Source organism: Gallus gallus, chromosome Z (assembly GCF_016699485.2).
Source record: "Gallus gallus isolate bGalGal1 chromosome Z, bGalGal1.mat.broiler.GRCg7b, whole genome shotgun sequence".
Classification (NCBI taxonomy): Eukaryota; Metazoa; Chordata; class Aves; order Galliformes; family Phasianidae; genus Gallus; species Gallus gallus.
Window position 1 is genome coordinate 13,767,804 of NC_052572.1, and position 24,229 is coordinate 13,792,032.

Consider the following 24,229-nt stretch of genomic DNA (forward strand, 5'->3'; position numbering starts at 1 on the left):
TGGAAAAAGGGAAACATCATTTCCATTTTTAAGGAGGGCAGAAAGGAGAGTCTGGGAAACTACAGGCTGGCAAACCTCACATATGCACCTGGGAAGATGATGGAACAGACCCTACTGGAAGACAAGTCAAGGCACATGTGAAACAAAGAGGTTATCTGGGACAGCCTGTGTAGCTTCACCAGGGGGGCAGATCATGCCTGACTAATCTGGTGGCCTTCTACAACAGAGTGACAGTATCAACAGACAAAGGGTCGGTAACTGATGTCATCTACCTGGATTTATGTAAGGCCTTTGATATGGTCCCACACCACGTCTCTATTTCTATCTGGAGAGATATGGATTTGAAAGCTGGACTATTAAACGAATAAAGAATCTGTAGAGCGTAGAGTTGCAAGTGTAGAGGCCTTCACCTGGGGAGGAATAACAGCATGCACCAGTAAAGGTTGGGACATGACCTGTTGGAGAGGAGCTCTGCAGAGAGGGACCAGGGTGTCTTGGTGGATAACAGGTTGGCCATGAGCCAGCAGTGTGCCCTGGTGGCCAAAAAGGCAAATGGTATCCTGGGGTGCATTAAAAAGAGGGTGACCAGCAGGGAAAGAGAGGTGATTCTCCTACTCTACTCTGCCCTGGTCAGGCCTCACCTGGAGTACTGTATCCAGTTCTGGGCTCGCCAGTACAAAAGGGATCTCCTGGAAAGAGTCCAGAGGAGGGCCACGAAAATGATAAAGGACCTGGAGCATCTCTTATGAGGGAAGGCTGAGCGACCTGGGTCTGTTCAGCCTTGAGAAAAGAAACATAGAATGGCCTGGTTTGAAAAGGACTACAAAGACCATCTAGTTTCAACCCTACAGCTGTAGGCAGGGTCGCCAACCACAAGAGCAGGATACCCAGAGCCACATCCAGCCTGGCCTTGAATGCTTCCAGGGATGGGGCATCCACAACCTCCTTGGGCAACCTGTTCCAGTGTGTCACCACCCTCGGGGTGAAAAACTTCCTCCTAATAGCTAACGTAAACCTCCTTTAAAACCATTCCCCCTTGTCCTATCAATATCCACCCTCATAAACTGCTGTTCCCCCTCCTGTTTATACGCTCCCTTCAAGTACTGGAAGGCCACAATGAGATCTCCCCGGAGCCATCTCCTCTCTAAGCTGAACAATCCCAGTTCCCTCAACCTTTCCTCATAGGAGAAGTGCTCCAGCCCTCTGATCATCTCAGTGGCCCTCCTCTGGACCTGCTCCAAGAGCTCCACATCCTTCCTGTACTGGGGGCCCCAGGCCTGGGTGCAGTCCTGCAGATGGGGCCTCACAAGAGCTGAGCAGAGGGGCACAATCACCTCCCTCTCCTTGCTGGCCACTCCTCTTTTAATGCAGCCCAGAACATAGCTGGCCTTCCAGGCTGCAAGTGCACACTGCTGGCTCATGTCCAGCTTCTCATCCAACAGAACCCCTATGTCCTTCTCCACAGGGCTGTTCTCTTTCTCCAGTTAGTGTAAATACCTGGGGTTGCCCCAGCCCAAGTGCAGCACCTTGCACCTGGCCTTGTTGAACCTCATTAGGTTCACATGGGCCCACTTCCCCAGCCTGTCCAGGTCCCTCTGGATGGCTTCCCTTCCCTGCAGTGTGTTGACTGCACCGCTCAGCTTAATGTCATCTGCAGACTTGCTGATGGTGCACTCGATGCCATCATCTGTGTCACTGATAATGATGTTGAAGAACACTAGTCTTAAGAATGACCCCTGGGGGACAGAGCTTGTGATCAGCCTCTACCCTGACATAGAAACATTGATCACAACCCTTCAAAAGAATACCGAGAAGGGATCTGATCAATGCCTATAAATATGTAAAGTGTGGGAGGCAAAGGGACAAGGCCAGATTCTTTTCAGTGGTTTGTTGTGATAGGACAAGGGAAATGGCCACAAACTGAAGCATAGGAAGTTCCACACAAATGTACATAAGAACTCCTTCACAGTGAGGGTGACGGAGCTGGAACAGGCTGTCCAGGGGGATTGTGGAGTCTCCAGCTCTGGAGATATTCAAGACCCACCTGGATGCCTACCCATGCAACCTGGTCTAGAGTGCCTGCTTTGGTAGTTGGGGGTTGGACTAGATGATCTCTAGAGGTCCTTTTGAGTTCCTACAATTCTGTGATTCTGTGAATTGTTTAGAAGGTTACAGCCAAAGGGTTATACTCAATCACCCTAGGCCCAGAGGGAGGCCAGTGGTGAGTGGTGACCCCAGGGATCCATCTTAGTACCTGTGCTTTTCCATATCATTGTCAATTACAGAGACAGTAGGAACAAGTGCGCTCACAGCAAATTTATTGATGACACTAAGCTGAGTGGTGCAGTTGACATAACAGAAGAAAGGGATGCTACTTAAAGGGACCTAAACAATCTTGAAAGGTTGGCCCATGTGACCTAATGAGGCTCAACAAGGTCTAAGTGAAAGGTACTGCAATTGGGCTGGGGCAATCCCAGATGTATATATACACACATTGGAGAGGAACTTGAGAGCAACCCTGTAAAGAAGGAATAGGAGACCTTGGTGGACAAAAAAATGGTCATGAGCCAGTAGAGTGCACTTGTAGCCTGAAAGACCAAGTGTATCATGGGCTGGATCAAAAGAGGGGCAGCCAGCATAGAGAGGGAGGTGATTGTCCCCCTCTGCTCAGCCTTCATGAGACACCATCTGGAATACAGTGCCCAGGCCTGGGGCCCACAACATAAGAAAGATGGAGAGCTTTTGGAGAAGGTCCAGAGGAGGGCCATAATGATGATCAGAGGGCTGGAGCACCTCTCCTGCGAGGAAAGAATGAGGGAGCTGGACTTGTTCAGCTTGGAGAGGAGAAGGTACCAGGGAGACCTCATTGCAGCCTTCCAAAATTTAAACAGGAGGAAAATCAACTTTTTTACACAGCTATAGAGTGATAAGGCAAAGGGGAACGGTTTGAAATTAGATGTCAGGGTGAAATTTTTCAGAGACAGAGTGGTGAGGTGCTGGAATAGGCTGCCCAGGGAGGCTACAGATGCCCCATCCCTGGAACTGTACAAGGCCAGGCTGGATGGGGCTCTGGGCAACCTGATCTAGTGCTTGATCTAGTGGTCAGCAACTGTGTTCACAGCAGTGGGGATGAACTAGGTAACCTTTGTTGTCCCTTCCAATACAAGCCATTCTTCGATTCTATGTGAAGAGTTAGGTCAATTAACCTCTCTCTTCATTCTCCAAGTATTTTAATATAATATTAACTATAAAATGTATAGATAAAATGAAGTTATGTATATACATGCATATGTATATACTTGAATACATATATAAAACTTTAACCCCATCTTTTATACAGATTTTTTTCACTTACTCCTTGTTCCTCTCACTGTTTACAATGACAGACCACATTATTCAGCACCTTCATGTAGTAAACTGCAACTGATTGCTGTAACACTTACCTAATCATCTGAGAGCCATAAAACAAATGAATAAAAACCAGGCATTAAATATAAGCAAATCTCTCCTGCTACAGTTCAGGAAAAAACAGAGGACAAACGTAACAACTCAAATAAACTATGTCATCTCTAGTGCAGTGTCTTCGCTCTTCACTAAAAATATGTTTACATTCATATGATGTCTCTCCCTGCGCAAACTTCAAATGCACTTCTGGGGACAAAATCAAGCGTTCACAACACTGTCTGGTCAGAACATTGGCTCAGCTTCCATCTGTTCTGACACACATGATCCTACACCTCTTGTATCAGCCTTCAGCTGCACAATAAAAAGGACCCAAATTAACACAAAAATGGAAAGAAATAACGTCACTACCTTTATCCACAGTCAACATTATGAATATGGCATAGCAGACCAAAGTCATAAGTACTAATATTTTATTTAATAGATGCATTTGAATGCTCAGACATCTTTAGAAAAGCATTTTTTTTAATAGCTGTATAATTTGACAGTAAGGAAAGGCAACATGAATGAAATTGAAATCAATAAGACAGTATTTTGCCATCACACAGGAGACAGGCTTCTCCTTATTTTTCATTATCTAAACAATTAAAAATGTTTTCCAACTAATAAACAAGTCGTACCTGAAAATGATGTTTCCTGCACGATCAGCCTTCCATGCCTTCACGAGAGCAAAATCTCCTGTAATGGACTTTTCCAGAATAAAGTGACGACCATCAAACTCTCGCACCTACAGAGAAAAAAGCACAATATTGAGACGCGGATTTCTTCAAACAGATCCCTCATGCAGTATTTGTTTTGCAGGGTTAATTTTACAAACTATTTTATTTAGACTTTTTGCACTATGTGCAATTCTATCTGAATAAATGTAGGTCAAGCATATAACCACAGAAAAGCACGAAAAGGTTGTAGACCTCTAGTTCATCCTAGGGTGTCTGCTTAGTAAAATACCACAAGAACCATGTACAGAACAGGATACATATTCCCACTGCTCCATCAACTGGAGTTAGACATGGTTTTTGCTACCAGATAATTAAAAAACAAATTGCTAAAGCAGAGCTATTGAAAAGCTTTGTAATTACTGCCCATTAGCAAAAACCCCGAATCTAAATAAAGAAAATTCGAGGCTGAGTGCTTAATTCAGATCATCTGACAGGCTGAATTTCATTTGGTTTGTGATCAGTACTTGTAACAATAGTGTGCAGAAAGCCAGAAGACAAACAGGTACTATGCTAGTAGCTCTGTAAAATGAAATGCGTTTTTCAAGAATAAATACAAAGTATCTTCTTGTCAAGGCATAAATTCTCCTGATTCACTAGAGACCAGAGACACAGAATCTCTCATAGTTCGAGTTGGGAAGCAAAATATGGCGTCAATTATATTCCACATAGAAAACTAAGTCTAAGAAAATAGTATTCTAGCAGACTTATCAGTAGATTATTTTAAACATAATTGCATTTTCTTCACAGTCACAAATGAAGCTCAGTACAGAACCACTTTATAGAAAAGAATCAGAACTGAATTTCATTGGAATATTCAACATGAGTAAACTCATTTTTGCATCCATTGGTTTACTGATGTCCAACGAGACTTTGCAAAACAATTAAAATAGGACATTTTCATACTTTCATGGAGTGAGTTCAATCTACCAAAGATAAGTTAGATGAACTGCCTCTTCCCTCACAAGCTCTCTGTTAAGGAGCCTAAAATTAGTGAAGATCTTCCAGCCAAAAGGTGGCTTCTTCAAGAACCTTGTTCTTTTTCATCTGGCTTTGAATGAAAGCTACCCAAATCTAGGGGATTCACATCCAAGACCTCAGTTCCAAACAGCACACATATACACAGGAAAATCAATTCCTCATCTCTTCATTAGGCATTTCCATTATTAGGTATAGCACTGGATCATAGCAGAATTGAAACAAAAGACATTGGGAAAAAAAAAAAAAAAAGAGAGAGAGAGAGAACAACACTTTACTGTCCTGGAAAAGATGTAGTGAATACTTAGTGATTGCTGCCACCAAGTAGACAGGACAGAAATCATACAAAGAAACAATGAACAGCTCCGGGGAGATCTCATTGTGGCCTTCCAGTACTTGAAGGGAGCGCATAAACAGGAGGGGGAACAGCAGTTTATGAGGGTGGATAGTGATAGGACAAGGGGGAATGGTTTTAAAGGATGTTTACATTAGCTATTAGGAAGACGTTTTTCACCCAGAGGGTGGTGACACACTGGAACAGGTTGCCCAAGGAGGTTGTGGATGCCCCATCCCTGGAAGCATTCAAGGCCAGGAATTTCTCTGTAGTCCTTTTCAACCCAGGCTATTCTATGATTCTGTGATAAAAATGAAAGTTACCTTTACCCCTGATATGTTCTTGAGGTAAGAGATTACACCCGTTGCAGCAGAATGGGAACTTGGAGCACTAGTCCCATCCATTTCTTCAAATACAGTCATAGCACTTGAAACTTATTCCCTTCTTCAAAATTTCCACCTGATTTCAAGTTCATATTTCTCTCCTGGAGACTACACAGACTTTGTCATAATTTTAAACACTGTCAGCAGTTTATGGGCTGGTTTGGCCCAGTTCCATGACTGGCGGGGGCAGAGGGCCTCCAGAATGGGGAAACAGGGGACCCCAAAATAATTAAAAACAGCAGCAATTATTTGAGAAGAAATTTACTAAATACGGCATCGGGATGCAAGATAACACACTATAGTACAATATAATTAGAATTGAAGCTAATAAATCAAATATGATGAGAGAAAGAGTGTTTGAGAACTGAAGGCCTCACCACACTGCTGAGGTGAGACGCGCAGTCGGGTCGAGCAGCGGGGAGGAGAGCCAAAGGAAAAGAGGGACATCAGGTGACCTTGCCAGGGGTTGTATCTCCTCTCTGAACGAAAAGGCCCCTGGGGTATGGAGTTGTTCTTCTCTTCTGGACAGGTGCACAGAACTGGAGCATTAACTCTTTAACTCCCAGTGCACTACATGATGTTATGATGTTGAATACCAATAACCAGAAGTCATAAAACCATAACAAAATACACACACCAAACAGCATTTAAACTTTTGGCAAATGTTTCCTGGGTGTGTCAACTGAGCTTTTTGCAGTTTAACAAGAAAAGGCCCAGCGTCTTCTAACACTAAGGCTTCAGGACAGCTTCAGTTATGGCCAGACAACTGAGTAAAGTGAAGCAAGAAAGTTTTTCACCTGAGTCACTTTCTTAATGTTAAGTCACTCAAAGCTCCAAGAACTGTAATACACTGCAGGGGACTGGAATGAGCAGAAGGAGGACAATAAATGTAACTAGTACCAAGCCACACCATTAATCCAACATACTAAAGTTAAACTTGGCCAGAAAAAACTTAAACAGCCATTTAACTTGGAAATTTATAAGAAATTCATTTTCAAAAGGAGACTTCCTAGAAACAAATTGACATCTTACCTCTCTTGGTTGGCTAGCAATAGCAATGGTGCCATCTGAATTGTATTTGATAGGTGCCCCCCCTTCCTGCACCAGTGTCCCATAACCAGTACTGGTATAAAACGCTGGGATTCCTGCTCCTCCTGCTCTAATACGTTCAGCAAGTGTACCCTGTGGAAAAAACACATTGAAGACCTAGTCATTTAGAAATAACAGATCAAACTCAGATGAATTATTTGATTGGATTTTTATATTACGTTATTTGTAACTTTGACCTTTGAACTCAGCAGACCATCACACGTATTACATCTTCCCACTTTAGCTCTCCTTTGTGGAACTGCTACTGCATATGCCAAGAAATGCTTCACTTCTGGCTACCAATTGTTCAAGAGCACACAATAATTCAACTCAGTGTCAACTCCCAGGATTATGCTGTGCTTTTTACAATTCCACTCCTTCAGCTTGTATCCCAGTCCATTACTCTTCTTTAGAAGAGTGTAGAGCTCTTTTGCCTACATGGTTATGTATGATAAGAATTTTTAACTTTTATCATCAGTTCCATATATTAAGTTTATCTTAAGATGATTGAAAATTAAACAAATTCCTTTTTTCAAGTTGAAAGAGTCACACTCAGCAGACTGAAAAAGGAAGAATGGTCTGGGTTCCCTCTGCAAAGAATGCCCAAAACTTGATTGAACTATTTTATTTGAATGCCCCTTCTGTACTGTGTTCTACGTTCAGCCACAGCATAGATATTAACTCAAATTCTTTGATAGCACTCATTGTGGACTGATGGTCAAAGTCATATCTGCCTGCTTTTCACTGATGTCCTTTCCCAAATTTTGTTGGTATTTTTTTCTGGACTTGAAGCAAGCGAAGGCCATCACAGTCAATTATCTAGCATGACTGTCTCCAAAACATGGGTTGTGTTTTTTGCAGTAATTTCTGGAAGAAACAGTGAATTCTGGTAGGTTGCAAAGTGGTGACAAAAAAAAAAAAAAAAAAAAAAAAGACAGTTATAAACCATGCAGTGATACGAAGCTCTGAGTTTCAAGCATCCTTGGCATTTCTAGATCTCTCCATGACATCTCCCTCTCCGCCAAACAAGGACACAGTGCTCCTCAGTTTTGTCTAAAGTCATTAAAAAATCTGAACAACGTTTTCCAAAAGGCTATTTCATCTTAACAAAAACATATCAAATTCCTGCATCTCTTAGCACATTACTGACGTTCACTGTTCACTGTTGTGCACCGCAGACCCACAACGGTCATTCAGGATCTACACAGCTTGTGGGTGCAGTCCACAAAGCAAATCACAAGCCTAAGGGGTTGAAGACCTTTTGGATGGAATTACCAAACATGAAGTGGGAGGATAGAAAAGATGAATTATGAGGTAACACAGCGGTGGAATTTGTGACTTTTGAAAGATAAGAAGAACCTGCTTATTTCCATGCCAGCTGACAGACTACAGAGACCTCCTGTCCACCTCTGTGATTCTTAGAGACAGACCCAAGTAACATAGCCCAAGCGCTTCTTCATAAAACCTTACTACTGTCACTCTTCCCAATGATTTAAGTGAATGGCTGTTTAAAGTTCAAAGGCTTTGCCTCACACTAACATGCTGTAGAATTAGATCTAAACAGAGTATGACTGATACTCATAATTTCAGACTGTATTGTATTCCAGGTATGCAAGTACCTTGGCAGTGCTAAAATACTGAAAGCAGGCATGTTCAATCTACAGCCCACAAGCAGCTCACCCCAGCTGGCACTGCAGCCTGGCCCCTGGCCTGTGCCATCTGCACCCACCCCATGCCATCATCTGCCCCCACTGCTGAGCGGCTGGACTGCACCTACAGTACAGTGAGGCAGTGGGTGGTGCATTTCAGCAGTGATGACAGCAACAGTGGGTCACCTCTGCTGCTGCAGATTGCTGCAAGCACAGCATGCAGGCTCCTGTTTATTGCTGCTGAAAATGCACAGCTAATGATGGTGACTATGTTGAAAAACAGTGTTCTGTAGCTGAGATTTTGCTCTATCAAATACTGTTATTATGCTCTTTGTATTAGTTATTGTTCCATGGAAACAAAGGAGGCATTACTTTTGGAGCAACATTTGTGTACATGGTCCAAGACAATTCCTGTTCATTCAGTGCGGCCCAGGAAAGCTGAAAGCTCGGACATCCATAACTTAAAGCTATGGTGCTAAAAAGTGAAATTGTAAATATTGGATCATAATGAGATTGAACACAAGATCGAACAAACAAGCACAAAAAACTTAAGGTACTCTGAACCTGAAGTCTGTTCTTTCAAATCCTACCCACTAGATGGCAGACACTGCTCAAACACCTTCCCCAAAAGCACATAAAGCTACCATCACTTTGGTAATACAGGGATTTTATATCTTTATTCCCCCTACATGGGCCACAACAGATATATTTCACCTGTTTATCTACTATCCAGAAGGAACTATGAAAAACAAACATTGTGCTAAAACATAGATAAGTATATATATTTACTTCAGATGAATGTAAGGTATACCATGCCATAAAAAGAATTCACAAAATTTAACCCATCAGTTCCTAACCTCACAGTTGCAGTCTGTATCTCATGATTCTAAAACAGCAACTGCCATCTGTTTTTACAGAGTAAACGTTAAGATCACACATTAATTTTAAAAAGCAGTTAAGGAACATTCTAATCAGTATTTCAGATGAAAACATACCACAGGTCTAGATAGTCTCCTTACCTGAGGTGTAAGCTCCACTTCAAGCTCACCAGATAAATACTGGCGTTCAAATTCAGCATTCTCTCCAACATATGATGATACCATGCGTTTTATCTGCTTAGTCTGAAGCAGAAGACCAAGTCCAAAATTGTCAACGCTGCATAAAAAAGCACAGGGCAATACTGGGTGATTATGATAGTTTTGCTGTACATAAAGCATTTGAAAAACTTTAATGACTGAACTAGAAAGGGTAGAGCTATCTTTACCCATTTCTGACATGAGGAATTGGACACACAAAAAAAAAAGTAAAAAAGAAAAATCAAATTCCATCTTTAAGAGAGGAAAAAAACCTTCAAAGCTAAAACCAATATACTGATATTTAGGAAGTCATTTCTCAGACCTCATTCCTTCTAAGGCATTGAAGACATTCCGCATGTAACAGCTATAAACACCATCTTTACAAGTGATATGCTACACAAATGCTCCTTTAAAAAGCCTTACTACCTAATAGAGTCACACAAGAGACAACCTGTCTCTTAGTAAACAAAACTATATTTTTGTTTAGACTTTTCCTACTCAGCAAAAATGCCAATTAAAAGGATTGTTTAGCAGCTCAAGGAGAAAGGTACATTTATAGTGCTGGATTGTACCAGAAGCAAAATAATATTTATATTATAACAATAAATGTTTCACTTTCTTATTAAGAAATCGCCTACTGTAGCAAGAGACATTAACACTGTAATCAAGAAAATTATAGAATTATAGAATGGTTTGTGTTGGAAAGGACCTCAAAGCCCATTTCCAATCTCCTGCCATGGACATGGCTGTTATCCATCAAGTTGCCCAGGGCCCAAGCCAATCTGGACTTGAGCACCTCCAGGGATATCAGCTTCTTACACAGGTAGAGAGCAATAGGGCAAAGGGGAATGGTTTGAAATTAAAAGAAGGGAGATTTATATTAGTTGTCAGGGTGAAATTTTTCACAGAGAGAGTGGTGAGGTGCTAGAACAGGCTGCCTGGAGAGCCTGTGGGTGTCCCAAGTCCTGGAGGCACTCAAGGCCAGGTTTACATGGGGCCCTGGGCAACCTGATCTAGTGCCTGATTTAGTAATCGACAACCCTTCTGGAGACAGTGGGGTTGGAACTAGATGAATCTTGTGGTCTCCTTCAATACAAACTACTCCATGATTTTACCACATATAGCTGCCTTTCACAATGCCAGTTTAATCTGAATGCCAAAGACAACAAATCTCCTCCAGTTCCAATTCCTCTAAATGTTTCTAAATTCAAATCTTCTCAAGACAGACAGTCTTCAGCACTGGAAATACCCAAACCTCATTTAAAACACATGAATACTCCATCAACTTAGACTGATTTTAAACATTTCAGCTGCAACCTCCTGGCATCCTTTCAAAAGGCCAGATTCAAAAAGTTACCATACACACATTTTCTTCTAGAAAAAAATGGTATTTAATTTCTATTCTGAAGTTTAATACTGGTTGATTAACTTAGACAACAGCAGTATTTCAGTTGTTGTCCATAATATATAGCATTTCACACTTCAGAAAGCTCTACAGATGCAAACAAATCAACAAAGGGTGTGAGCTTACTTCACACAGACTTTCTGCACCTCAGTACATGAAAAGCTTTTAGCTTAAGTTTCAAGGAGAACGAGGTGACCAGTAGGATGCTTTTGAAAGTCATTAACCCAAAGTCACTAAGTTAGATCACACCGTCCCTCCTTTCCAGGGTGCACCCAGCTCATCTCACACACTGATACAACAGCACAACTATCTTCCAGCACTGCAGTACGGGTTCCAGTGTTGCATGAGAAGGAAATGGGGCTGAGCAGATATTTGAGTATTTTGAGTATTGAGCACAATACTCAAAACTACTGCAAAGAGTAAGATATGAAGTCAGACTTCCCAATTGCATCAACAACAGGGACTGTTTTAAGATTTGGCAACTTACTTCTATACACACTCAAGCAATTTGGAAACTACACAAGGAGGTAAAGCACCATTTTCTTGTATAATCTTCTAAATTTATTTTATGTACTCCAGATGTAAAAACATTTCAAAAGCTTTCTCCACTCCCCAACTCTGTCCTATAGAGGAAATCCAGCTCTGATGCAATACCATGCTGTGGCAAGTGTCCCACTGCCAAAGCCTTAAGAAATGTGTGTTGCCTGGAAACAACCCATATTTCTAACTCCCTACAGGAAAAATTTCCAGAACCTTTGAAATAAAATAAATAAATAAATATGAAAGCAAAGTAGAATAGGGAGTCTTGAGGGCAAAGAAAGGAATAAAAATAAAAACAAAAATACAAGCACCACTCTATAAGTGTCACTCAAAACAAGAGAATTCCTAATAAAGCCATCAAACTAACTTCTCTTCATAAAAAGATAATGAGCAAATGTAACAGATCAGCTAATATTTGAGAGCAGTTTGGTGGGGTTGTATAAGTAGAGTACAGCACAGCAAAATAACATAAGTCAAATAAGTCTGCACAGTTTTATAGTTGAGCAGTATTTTAAACTGTCCACAAACCACATTCTCCTATGTATCACTCACCAAAGTTTACACTGCTCTTAGCATTTCAAAACTTGCAAGCTATTCAACAGAAACAGAATCTGCAGACAGCAGACATGAGACGTCTGTGTGCAGAGAATATTCTGATTGCACGTACACATGAGAAAGGGATGGCAAGACACGGTTGTAATTACCGGAGAAATTTCTGCCTCCTTTTACCAAGATTTATACTGTTTGCTTCCACAGTCTAAGCAGAAGCTACTGTAGCATATTTAGCAGGATTTTGCAGATCTTCATGCCTGACCCCATGGAGATATGCTCGATTCTCTCATGTGCTGCAGGAATGTATCCTCTCAATGAAAACTCTGCAGTTAGAAAGATGTCTGTAAGAAATTAAGTAGAGTTGGATGAAAGTTCTCACGCTCATCCAAAGCTGTTTCTCATTTCTTAAGTTAATCTTTCCCCATACATCAAAGGAGGTCCATTTATTCAAAAATAAAACTGCACTGAAGATCAGTCACTAAGCACATAGACCATGCAGCCTTATTTTCCAAGTACAGTGACAAGAGTTTTACCTTTAGGCAGTCATACACCAGGAGTCTCTGCCTGCCTGATAACACAAAATTAATTCCATTCCTAGAGGAATTTCATTTTCAAAGCAGCACTGCAAAACTCAATTGCTTTAACTTATATGCTTATGTGTCAATTCCTCAAAATAAATACTAGGATATCCATCTTTTCTAAGGACTCAATTTGCATTCAGGTGCCCATCTGAAATAAGTCTTCCATCTTTCATCCATGTTAGTTTTCCTTTCAGTTCCATCCAAAACCTCATTTGGAACATTTCATTCTAATTTATATTTCCTGTGTTTTCTTCTTCCTTTCTGAATATCTGAAGAAAATAACATTTCACACAACTGTCAGAAAGCTGCTGTCATTTCCATTCTCCCCACACTTTATCCTTTACCAGAGATCTCTATCCTGGAATAAAATTTAAGAACAACTACTGATTTAGGGACGTTTCTTTTAATGTAAGGCTGTTTTCCTTTTTTCCTAAATATATGTCTTGCAGGCAATGCCCTTCCTATCAAATAATAGGAAAATATCCTTCACTGGGTAAATGGAAAGAGTACATCCTGTATATATGAATCTGAGTTCAGTCCCTTAAAAAAAATTAAACAAAGCTGAGCATAATAAAAAAGTGTTGCCTTGAAGAGGAAGGAAGTTGTTAAAGTTTTTATGTATGCCATCAGAAGGAAAGTGCACATTAGTGCTGGACAGAATGGCTTCTTTTATCCTCAAAACTGCCAAGATTTCTAGAAGATTCCTATTCTGTATTAGAATGAAATCTAAATCTACAGAATACATGAAACAAAAACAGAATAAGAGATCTAAAATGGCACTCGTCAAGAATGTAAGTAACCCACGTTCCTGGTCTCTATTCTACCAACACTGACCAGAAAATGGAATCACAATCAAGTGCCTCTCGTTTAGCAACACACTACTTGCTATTGATTTATCCCTCACAGATCAATTAAATCTTCCTGTCAACAACTACAGCCTTTCTTAATAAAAAATTAACCAAAGAAGACTCCCAGCTAGATCTAGCCCACAGATTTCAAATATACCTACAACCAGTCAAAGCTACATGCCAATGTTGCACTCCAGATAATTTTAAGGCATTTTGCAGTTCTCAGACTCTCAAGCAAAATACATTATACAGCATCACAGGGAAGATGATTATGTCAAGTTTCCAAGCTTCACACACCAAGAAGCCCCACACAGACTAATGAAGTAGAAACAGAAAATTGATCATGAAAAAAATAAAACACAAAACTGAGACTTGGGATGTCAAACTACTCTGGCAAATGACATACTTTCTTTGAGTGAGGTAACTGAAGACTCCTCCCTGCTTTTGTATATACATCTATAGCGTCCAAGAAAAGTAGATGCCTACATATAAAGGGCCAGTTTCCTTACTGAGAACATTTCAGAATACTAGTGAGCAGCATCAATTGGCACTATAACTTTTTTCCATGTCTCTTAAAAACAAGTCTTTCTATATACCTGCAGTCCAAGGATTCTCCAGGATCTGAGGTGGATATTTCTAGGAGATCACATCAAGGCTAGAAGTCACTGGTTACAAAAGGTTAACATACATATTTGGGTTTTATGGTATCAAAACACATTGGTCTAAGAAGAGCTAATGTGTTGACATACCTGACTTTCCTCCTTCAACAGTCTGGGGATCAGAAGGATGAAAGGGTAATTGTATCACCCCAGAGTCCTTGGATTGAGAAAGAAAAGCATATAATAAGAATAGTTGGGCAAGGCCCAACTCAGGCAAAAGCTAGATTTCCCTGAAACTTGCTGAAAAAAACAATAAAATAAAAAATAAAATAAAAATAAAATAAAATAAAATAAAAATAAAATAAAAATAAAAATAAAATAAAAATAAAATAAAAATAAAATAAAAATAAAATAAAAATAAAATAAAAATAAAATAAAAATAAAATAAAAATAAAATAAAAATAAAATAAAAATAAAATAAAAATAAAATAAAAATAAAATAAAAATAAAATAAAAATAAAATAAAAATAAAATAAAAATAAAATAAAAAATAAAATAAAAAATAAAATAAAAAATAAAATAAAAAATAAAATAAAAAATAAAATAAAAAATAAAATAAAAAATAAAATAAAAAATAAAATAAAAAATAAAATAAAAAATAAAATAAAAAATAAAATAAAAAATAAAATAAAAAATAAAATAAAAAATAAAATAAAAAATAAAATAAAAAATAAAATAAAAAATAAAATAAAAAATAAAATAAAAAATAAAATAAAAAATAAAATAGGCAAATTTACATTGATCTACTTCTAAAGAATGTTCTGTATGAAACCACTAGCCAGTTGCTGGAGATACATGAGCAGTTTCTCTCTAGGCATTTAGCAGGTCACCACGTTGCACCGCTGTGCACGAAACTTGATACTGCACAGACCTGCTCCAGACCTAGGACATTTCCTGGCAAGATGATAGGAGTGGGAGAAAAACAATTTATTCCATCTCTGCCCACTTAAAAGAGGCTTCACCTTAATTCTTTTACTTTGTAACTTTAGCTTTTCAGTTCGCAAAAGAACCTGATGGAAGTTACAAACAACTGCGTCTCCTGCTGCGTTCACACTTCCGGAGCAAGTGGACACAGACAACCCACCTGAACGAGATGGACCACTAACTACATGTTTGACACCTCCTAGAAATGCAGCCTTACTGTTTCAGGCTCAAAGGGCCACCCTAACACTGGCATAAAACTTAATCAATGTGAAAAAGTACATTAGTGAAGAAATCAGATAGATGCCCTCCCCCAGACACACACAAATCATGATGTGTAATCCTGACAGTGTCAGAATGCGATCCTCAGTAGGATCTGTTTCTTCTTTTTTTTCTATCTTGAACTCCCAAAAGACTACATGGGGAATGAGGGGAAGATGAGCAATGAGAGTCAGCAGTGAGAGGGAAACTACAATCAGCCTTTTCCCCAGGACTTTTATCCACCTGTCCTAATGAAAAGTGGTTAACAGAAGGCAGAAAAGAGAGGCAGAAGCTCTGAGAGAGAGGGTGGCTTAGAAGCAGGAAGAGAGAAGCACTGGAGCTTCTGTGGTGAGGCAGCAAGACGTAGGACAGAAAGCATGGTAGGAAATCACAGCCCCCCAAAAACCCTCGCAAATGACATAAGAAACAATGTGCTGAATCACTTTCAGCAGCCTGGAACTGCCCCTCTCTGAGAGGGGAAGAAAAAGGAGTCTATGGCTACTGGGAGTCTTGAAGAACTAGCTGCAAGTTGTCAACATGACTGTGCATTAAATCCCCTCTGCTCCTTCTCCACAGTATTTGCACTGCACTCTTCTCCCTCCCCTATTCCAGTGACTTCAATAATAGTGTTCTTCAACTGTCATCCTCCTCCAGAGCCCTCCACCTCCCCACAAAAGAAACCCAAGCAACAACTAAAGAAAAAAAAAAACCCAAAAAACACCATATCTCTGATGTAAGAATGAGTAGTGCAGACGTCAGTGCCAAGTCCATCAAGAAATTGAAAAGACAGATAATTTCTGAGGAAGTACTGTACATTCTGAACTTACATTAGCTGCAAGGGCTCCTCACCTTTTTGTGTTACTAAGTTAGACACTGCATCATTAAAAAAAATATTCAACTCAGAACTTTTAAAATTACCTTGTTTTTCCTTCCCCATAAAGTTACCAGGATAGACTTTATCTGTTGAATATTTGGATTTCATCATGCATGCATCATACTTCAAAAGCCTCCCAGCTGAAAGGTCAGCCAACTTTTGCTGTGTCTTTCCTAAAAACCCAGCTGACAGTTTTTCGACCATGCTGAGTCCTTCACCTATTTTTCCTGTTTGTAATTAGAACCAGCAAGTCATCTACTGAATTGATTTCTCAATATTTCCATGTAGTGCAAAGTTCACTACTTTAGGGCAGACTGCCCTGCTAAAATGCTAAATAACTTCCAAACTAAAATTAGCAAGATGACCTGCTCAGATCTTGAGAGATTTAAAGTTCATACCAGGTCAACAATCTAACAGCTGTAATAAAGCATCTGATTAGAATATTTGCAGAGAATGTAAGTTGGGAGGGAGGGGGAAGAAAATTGCCCCAAATACTCAACCTGACACTAGAGATGTTGAACAGACCTTTCCCCATTACTTTGGTAACTTGTCATAAGCAGAGAGAGAGTCAACAGTGACCATGCATTTCACTTTTGAAAGTATGTTTAATTTTGGATTTTTAAAGAATTTTTTTTAATGTACGTAAAGAAATGACACATGCAGCATAAGATATTCTAAGTATCATCTTGACTGTATCTCTGTGTACATAACACCTTTTTTTCATGCTCTTCAATAGATTTTTCAGTTATATTTTCAGTTATATTTTTAGCTCCAAATCAAGTGATCATCACTTTCATGCCTTGACACCCTATTGACACACCATGTGGAAACACATTTCAATGTTCTGTGAATTTGGAGCAAAACTTGGACTGGAGGGCTTTGTTTATACTAACTTACACGGAACAAGCTTGGGCATGGGAATTACATACACAAGAACAGTTAGAATGGCTGTGGCAAAGATAGCAGACATTTTAGTTTTAACAGAAACATTCAATTCAGAGAAATGCAGTTAATTTACCATCTAAACTATGCATCAAAAAACTGACAGAGAGCTCATTTTCTGGGGACTCCACAACTGTCCATTACCAAAATCAGGCTTTAGATTCAGTGGATCTGTGTAACTTAGTGAACTTAGGCACAGGACTAAGTGTTTCACACAAAGCTATTTTCTCCTTACTAATATATAACCTTGTAATATAAAAAATAACTTCTACAAAAAGGGCACAAGACACAGAATGTTCAAAAGGTTGGTGATGCCTTCTAAGCAGACAGCTTGAATTTGTGACAATCTGACAGCCTATCTCCTTTAAAATGATCACCCAAATGATTACAAATTAAGATATACTAACTGCGACTTCTCTACTTTTTACTGTAAGTAAAACACCAATGTTCAAAAATAATGCATACATAAAAAAAAAAAAAACCCAAAACCAGACAAAATCCAGAGGGAAGTATGCAAGTCAGACCACGTGTGCAGCTACTGCAAATAATGGACTTCATTTTTTTTTCACAGCACAAATTGAGTCTATTGAGATGGGACAGAGAGAATCAAAGTGTTGACATCAGAATTAGATTATACCCAGAATTAGTTGACCGTTTCAGTAAGTACAGTTAATTAGAAACAATAACTTGAAACAAATTTCTTAAACTGTCATTTAAAATATTTGGCTCTGTTGACTGTTACCAACAAGAATGTTTTGTTCTTGCTTTGGTGTAACAGGGATCCTGAAAGACCTTGCTAAGGTGTAGCACTGGCAAAAACTGGCCTGAAATGCTCAAGCCTACTGAAGTGATTATGCGAAAGATACTATGAATCCATAAGGCAGACACAAAGCAGACACATGCAGGAAGGTATTGTGTGTTAATCATGGCTGTGCTGAGAATTTACTGAATCAGGTTTTAAAACAAGCGTGTACTGAGTGTAATTAATCAAATTTAAACAGTAATAAAGCAAAGATGAGATGAAATGCATTCTAGAAATTTACTGAGACAGAATCCTCTAAATTAAAGGACATAATCAAATATCATAAAGGAAATATGAATAACACCGTCAAAGTAATTTGTAAGAAAGGTGTGAGACTTCGTATTATAAAAGCACACCTACCCACCATAATATCTTTCAATACCTCTCCAGTTCACAAATTCCAGCTTCACTTGCAACAAGCTGTGTAAATAGCAGAGATACTGGATATTTGTATTGCTTCCCTTTCAAACACTTTGCCTTGTTTGGCTTGGCGAAAGAGTAACCATTCTTAAATGCACCATTTCACTGGCTAGCGCAGAGTTTACAACACTATGGCAATGCACAGCAACAGGCAGTATGTTAAGCAGAATCAAGTTTCTAACTAAGGTGCACAAAAGCACTTCATACATCACTATACATCCCATCCTTGGCAAGTCTTTCACAGGTTAAAAAAAAAAAAAAAAAAAGACTTTACCTGCCAGCAATAAAGATGATTTTAGGAAGGTTATGGAGACATCATCTCCTCCCTATTTCACTTCAGTATCACACAGTAATGTAAGATCTTGTGTACATACCACTCCCTTTTTAGCTGTTTCCATATGCGGCCAAGTATTTCTAAACTTGGCTGAACCTTCCTTCTTCTCTCCACTGCAAGAGGATTCTAAGTTGCTTAAATGATATTATTAACTGTGATGAGGATTCTGATTTTATTAATGACAACATCCATGATTTAATCTGGATGACAAACCCTACCAATTTATAGCAGACTGAATTCCATATAATAGTAAGACAATAAATAAAAACAACAGAACAGGCAGTTCTATTAAGTTAAATTTAAGTTAATTTCAAAATAAGCATGTTGTTCAACACAAGATTAAAAACTAGATTATGAAAACCCCAAATGTTCTCAAGCATTTTCAAATCACCATATATGCTATCTCCTAAAGTAAAGCCCAGCACAACTGCTGCTCCAGCAGTCCCTTGAAGGTAACAGGCACTAGCAGCTGTACAAAATGGAAGAAGGATGCAGGTGTAAAGCACTTTTTAAATCTGATGGTTTGGAAGCTTGCACTGGAGACGGACTTGAATGCCAACTATGCCTAAAAGAAGGCACAGACCATCACACTTCTCTAAGGAGCTGATCAGACTTCCATGAACATTCATGGAAAACTAGTTCCAAGTGAAAAGAATTAATTCTTAAGAATTAAGAATTTCACGGCAACAACCAAACTTTTTGTAGTCAGGTCTCCAGCCGCAGAGACACAAGATTTCTCAGGGCAACTCTTTCAAGCCAAATAAATTCCAGCCTACAAAATCACCAACTACATATATATTGACAGAGAGAGAATACAACACAAAATGTCAGCTGCTCCATTGTATCCCACATTGCTTCTCTTCACTTCTAAACCTCTGTCTGCCTCCCAAAAGCATTCAGTCACTCATCCAATTTACATAAATGTGTATCATTCTGAAATCAGAGTATTAGCAAGAGTGACTGATCTCATCCGTATCGCTGGTCTTTCCTCTCATAATACAAACAATTTCCAACTCTCCCATTTTTAACATCCAAGACACTGAGGGGTGGATTAGTCTTTGTATTGATACAAATTGTATTTATTATCCATCAACAAGCAATGCCAAGCAGGAGGCAATGAAAAAAAAATAAGGTTAATACATAGTGAACTTTAGCCTCAATATCTGTTTTTCACATATATAGAAACAACATACATATATATAGCAGCAAAGTCTAAAGTAATAATAAAAGAAAAAAGCCACAGCTATCTTTCTATAAGAATAAGTATAAAAATAAAATTGGTAGTTTATTTCTAAGGCAGCCAAAGTATTCAAAGAGGAGAGAATAATAATGAGAACCCTAACAGAACTACACATAAGGATCTCATGTACTTTTATCTAGGAATCAATCTGCAGCTAAGTGACCTTCTATTAAACATGTGGCATTTTGTAATGCAGCTTCAAGCCAACATACTTAGGCAACTTGATGTACAAACTCAAATACTCCAGAATTGTCAAGATTGCTCTAAAGAATATTCCAAAATTCATAAGATTATATCTCTGAGAAAAAAAATACTGCCTTTGATCGAACACATTTTTTATGATATCGAAACTTAGAGAATAACATTTTTCAACACTTTTCCCTAAACTGCTACTACTAATTTCAATCTACATGTTGGTATTAGCTTATTATCCAGGCAATAGTAACATTAGTTAACAGAAGTCAGAAGTTGATCTTGCTAATTATTAAATTTTCCCTTGGGAGGGTAGTACAGAAGACCACAGCCAGATTTTTGGAGTCTCCTTGTTGTGATATTTTACATGAGAAAGGATGATGACTTTTAGAAGAGCTTTTTTTGTTGTTGTTTTTCATCATTAACTGCTATAGCTGCATTTTTTTGTAAGATATTCCAGTTTTAAGTCATGTTAACATCAGTCTGGTTAAAAAAAAAACAGAGTAGGATACACTCCTATGGACAAAGTATAAGTGAGATGTAATAATGCACATGTAACAGCATGAAGAATTACCAGATAAATCCAATCTAATTCACTTCTTTGTCCAGGCTGGTGGAATTGAGGAAGCAGGGTTTGATATCTATTTTTGTTTCACACAAGGAATTGAATTCTTTATGCCCTCCTTCTGCCTCACACACTCATACGTCTTATTTGATGAAAGCACAAAATCCTCATTATGATTTCATCTCAAATGCATCAATCAAAAGTAAACAGTTCACAGAAAATCTAACACAGAAATTACCATTCACTGAAAATATGCATCATTTAAAAAAAAAAAAAGGCAAGAATTCTCCCACACTGGCATCCTTATCGTCTGTGCTGTTTAACTCCAGTATACCTAGCAGTGAAAATGTTCATATTTCACAAGGCAAGAGTTCAGAATGAGTCCCCTAATGAAAACTATTGCTAAAGAATGTGCAATGCTACTGGAGGACATCAGTCCATATTCTTCACATCCACAGTGAACCAAACAACACTGGAATTATTTTGTTGCTGTAAGTGACATTTAATAGTGTAAGTCACTGAACCAAATTTAGGGCCTCCTGCAGATGCTAATCAACAACACAACGCAAGGAGATGAACATCAATCTTATTGAGCAGATCAACTTCAAATATGTCACTATATTCTGTATGTCAGTATTTCTATTTAATTTCAGTTCTGTAATAATGCATTTCAACAGAAGTGGCTGTAGTTATTCTTCTATGTGAAGACATAGCGATTCTGAACAAACAGCTTGATTAAAAGCTTGCCATAACGAGAAGCTGAGAAACTATTTTCCACTAGCAATTTCACATGAATTTCTTCATGGGCCAACATTTAAAACAATAAATAAATTCAAGGTACTCCAAAGTGGCTCTCCACTCTTCTATCTATTCTGTTGCTGAGAAGTTTTTTCTTTTTTTTCTTTTTAAAGTAGCATAACTACATTAAAATATTGCCAGAAAGCAGTGAAGTGCAGTCAAAGAAAAATTCCTATCTTTACAGACATACAAATTACTGATATTTTCAGTTACAATCAACCAGTTAAATATACAGAAATATACATAATGCCTGTGTTCTACAGCATTTACAACTCTTCCCTGACAAATTTTGATATACATACAGAACTGTACTCTTGGCTCATTCCAAAAGTAACACTTCCAAAGACAGCTGCATCAGTTAACATGAAAATGCTTACAATGAGAAGTAATACTTTTTCACGCTTATCAGCATTCTCACTGGAACAGAACGTTTAGGCTGTACTTATTAAGCTGCAGACACATGTATACCTACCCTGCATTGTTACTGACTGCTGTAATACCCTTTACTCCAGTCTTCAGTAAACCCCCAATGAGATTTTCAGGAATCCCACACAGTCCAAAACCTATGCAAAATGAAAGAAAATTGAAAATGTAACAAATGTTTGAAAAAACAGCTTAAACTGAAGTGAGAATGTGCACTGGTTAATTAAAAAGTATTTTCTGAACAGAAAAAAAATCACCTTAGCTGACTAAAAAAGAAGTAATGCCTCTGGAAAGAGCTGCACCCTATTACTGAAATCTCTCAGTAAACTAGATGCTTCCAGTCTGGATTAAAGCAGTTTACCACCAGATGTCTGCTCATTTGCAGGTGGCCTTTGAAGCAGGGCTCCAAGATCTGGGCTCTCCTGATGCAGGTTTTAACTGTTCATTGTGCCTTTACGCTCAGTAGTTCTCCTCTTTCTGCCCAACTAAACTTCAGTTCTTCACTGCGCAGAACAATTTCAAACAGAAGGAGCAAAGATTTATCTCATGCAGCATAACCTATAATTAGGTGATAAAAATCTGGGAACATTAACTGTCTAAGTTCTGTATACTAGAAGCAAGATAACCCAGATCTCCACCCAGGTTGAGGCACCTTATACCCCAGCATATTATGCAAAAACCTCATACCTGATACTATGATTGTTAGCATTTTGTTTGCAGCTAGATCTCAGGTTTTCATTTATCCCTATCAAACAGCAACAGCAATAAATAAATAAATAAATAATACTCTTCCTATTTGTCATTCTGCATTACTAGAGTGATGTTTCCCATGTTTTAAACATTATTTCATTACTCTTCTTCAGTACTAAAAATCAGTTATATCAAGCTAATAAAGAGACAGTCTGAGTAGCTTGAACAAGAAATTGTGAAAATCATCAAAATATTCAACAGCTCCAGTCACACTGAAAGCTAATGTTACACAATTTCTTAACTCTTCTGGAAATATGACACATTCAGAATAATGTAGATAAGTAGTGCTTTCACTACCCACAGCCATAAACAGCTTAGGTGATTTGTTCAAGGTCACAGTGAGCCAGTGAAAAGGCAGGTACAGATAGAGAACTCTACCATTAACATAGTCTAATCAAAATTCATTTCTTCACTGTTTGAAACAATGGCGTTAATCCAAAAGACTGAGTTTACTTTCAGTGTTCAAATTGGCACAATTAAAGTCTAACACTTTATTACTCAGGAAAAAACACCTAAGGTTTTTCTGAAGGCTTTTCCCCCACCTAAGAAATGGGGATTTGCTTACTGATAAGTTCTATCCCACGATTAGTAGAGTTGAAATTTACTTGTTTAAAGTAACCAAACAAGTATATGCATTATCAAATTAGTTAACATCAGAAGAACCAAAACAGAGTATCTCATCTACAGAATAAGAGTTTGTGCTCATAAAGAATTTAAGTATTTACCACCAACAAGTATAGTTGCCCCATTGGGTATATCTTTTACAGCTTCAACGGGATCAGTGTAAAATTTGGTGTTGCGATGACAGCTGGTAGAAAAATAGCATCCAGAAGCCTGGAACAATAGTAAAAGAAGTGAATGAATAAAAAGCAATATATGGCAGTTCTGTAATTATGACCATGTCCCTGGGTAACTATAGGTGGTGGTGTCAAGAAAAGATACTGCTACTACAAACACTGTGAAGGATGGAGAGAGGAGTGGAAAGAGATAATAATAAATGGGCTCAGCTACCTAGAACACGGACTCTGCTGTCTCTCTAGCCCCAGAAATCACAACATCCTTTTGTGATGTTCGTGTGTTATAAAGGCTTCACGCCTGCATCAGGTGGACAATACTCAAAGAGATTTAAAATTCTGGAATTTCATTCATAACTGTTGAAAAAATTTTACTTACTGTAAACATATTCACAAATGCAATTACAGAATCACAGGGGTTGAAAAAGGTCATTGAGTCCAATCCCCAGCTACACCAGGCTCCCTACAGTAGGTCACACAGGTAGGTATCCAAATGAGTCTTGAATATTTCCATAAAAGGAGACTCCACAACCTCCCTGGACAACCTGTTCCCATGCTCCGTTGCCCTTACCAAAAAGAAGTTCTTCAGCATGTTAGTATGGAACTTCCTGTGTAGAAGTTCTAGGCCATTACTCCTTGTC

The 24,229-nt window shown here is 38.6% G+C and overlaps 1 protein-coding gene across 4 annotated transcripts in view; it reads right to left on the minus strand.

The window, feature by feature from the left end:
- The window catches only part of OXCT1 (3-oxoacid CoA-transferase 1), an 86,585-nt gene that overhangs the window by 59,493 nt on the left and 2,863 nt on the right, over nucleotides 1-24,229 (minus strand). Inside the window, exons 2-6 of one of the 4 annotated variants that reach the window (NM_001006578.3) lie at nucleotides 23,520-23,628; nucleotides 22,094-22,184; nucleotides 9,631-9,766; nucleotides 6,906-7,055; nucleotides 4,083-4,189 (exon numbers count right to left, since the gene is read on the minus strand). In NM_001006578.3, coding sequence (NP_001006578.2) covers nucleotides 4,083-4,189; nucleotides 6,906-7,055; nucleotides 9,631-9,766; nucleotides 22,094-22,184; nucleotides 23,520-23,628 — 593 coding nt within the window. Of the gene's footprint in view, nucleotides 1-4,082; nucleotides 4,190-6,905; nucleotides 7,056-9,630; nucleotides 9,767-14,362; nucleotides 14,430-15,009; nucleotides 18,849-22,093; nucleotides 22,185-23,519; nucleotides 23,629-24,229 lie in introns of those variants that run through there. The other 3 variants (XM_046905342.1, XM_046905343.1, XM_040655522.2) reach the window with 3 other exon arrangements.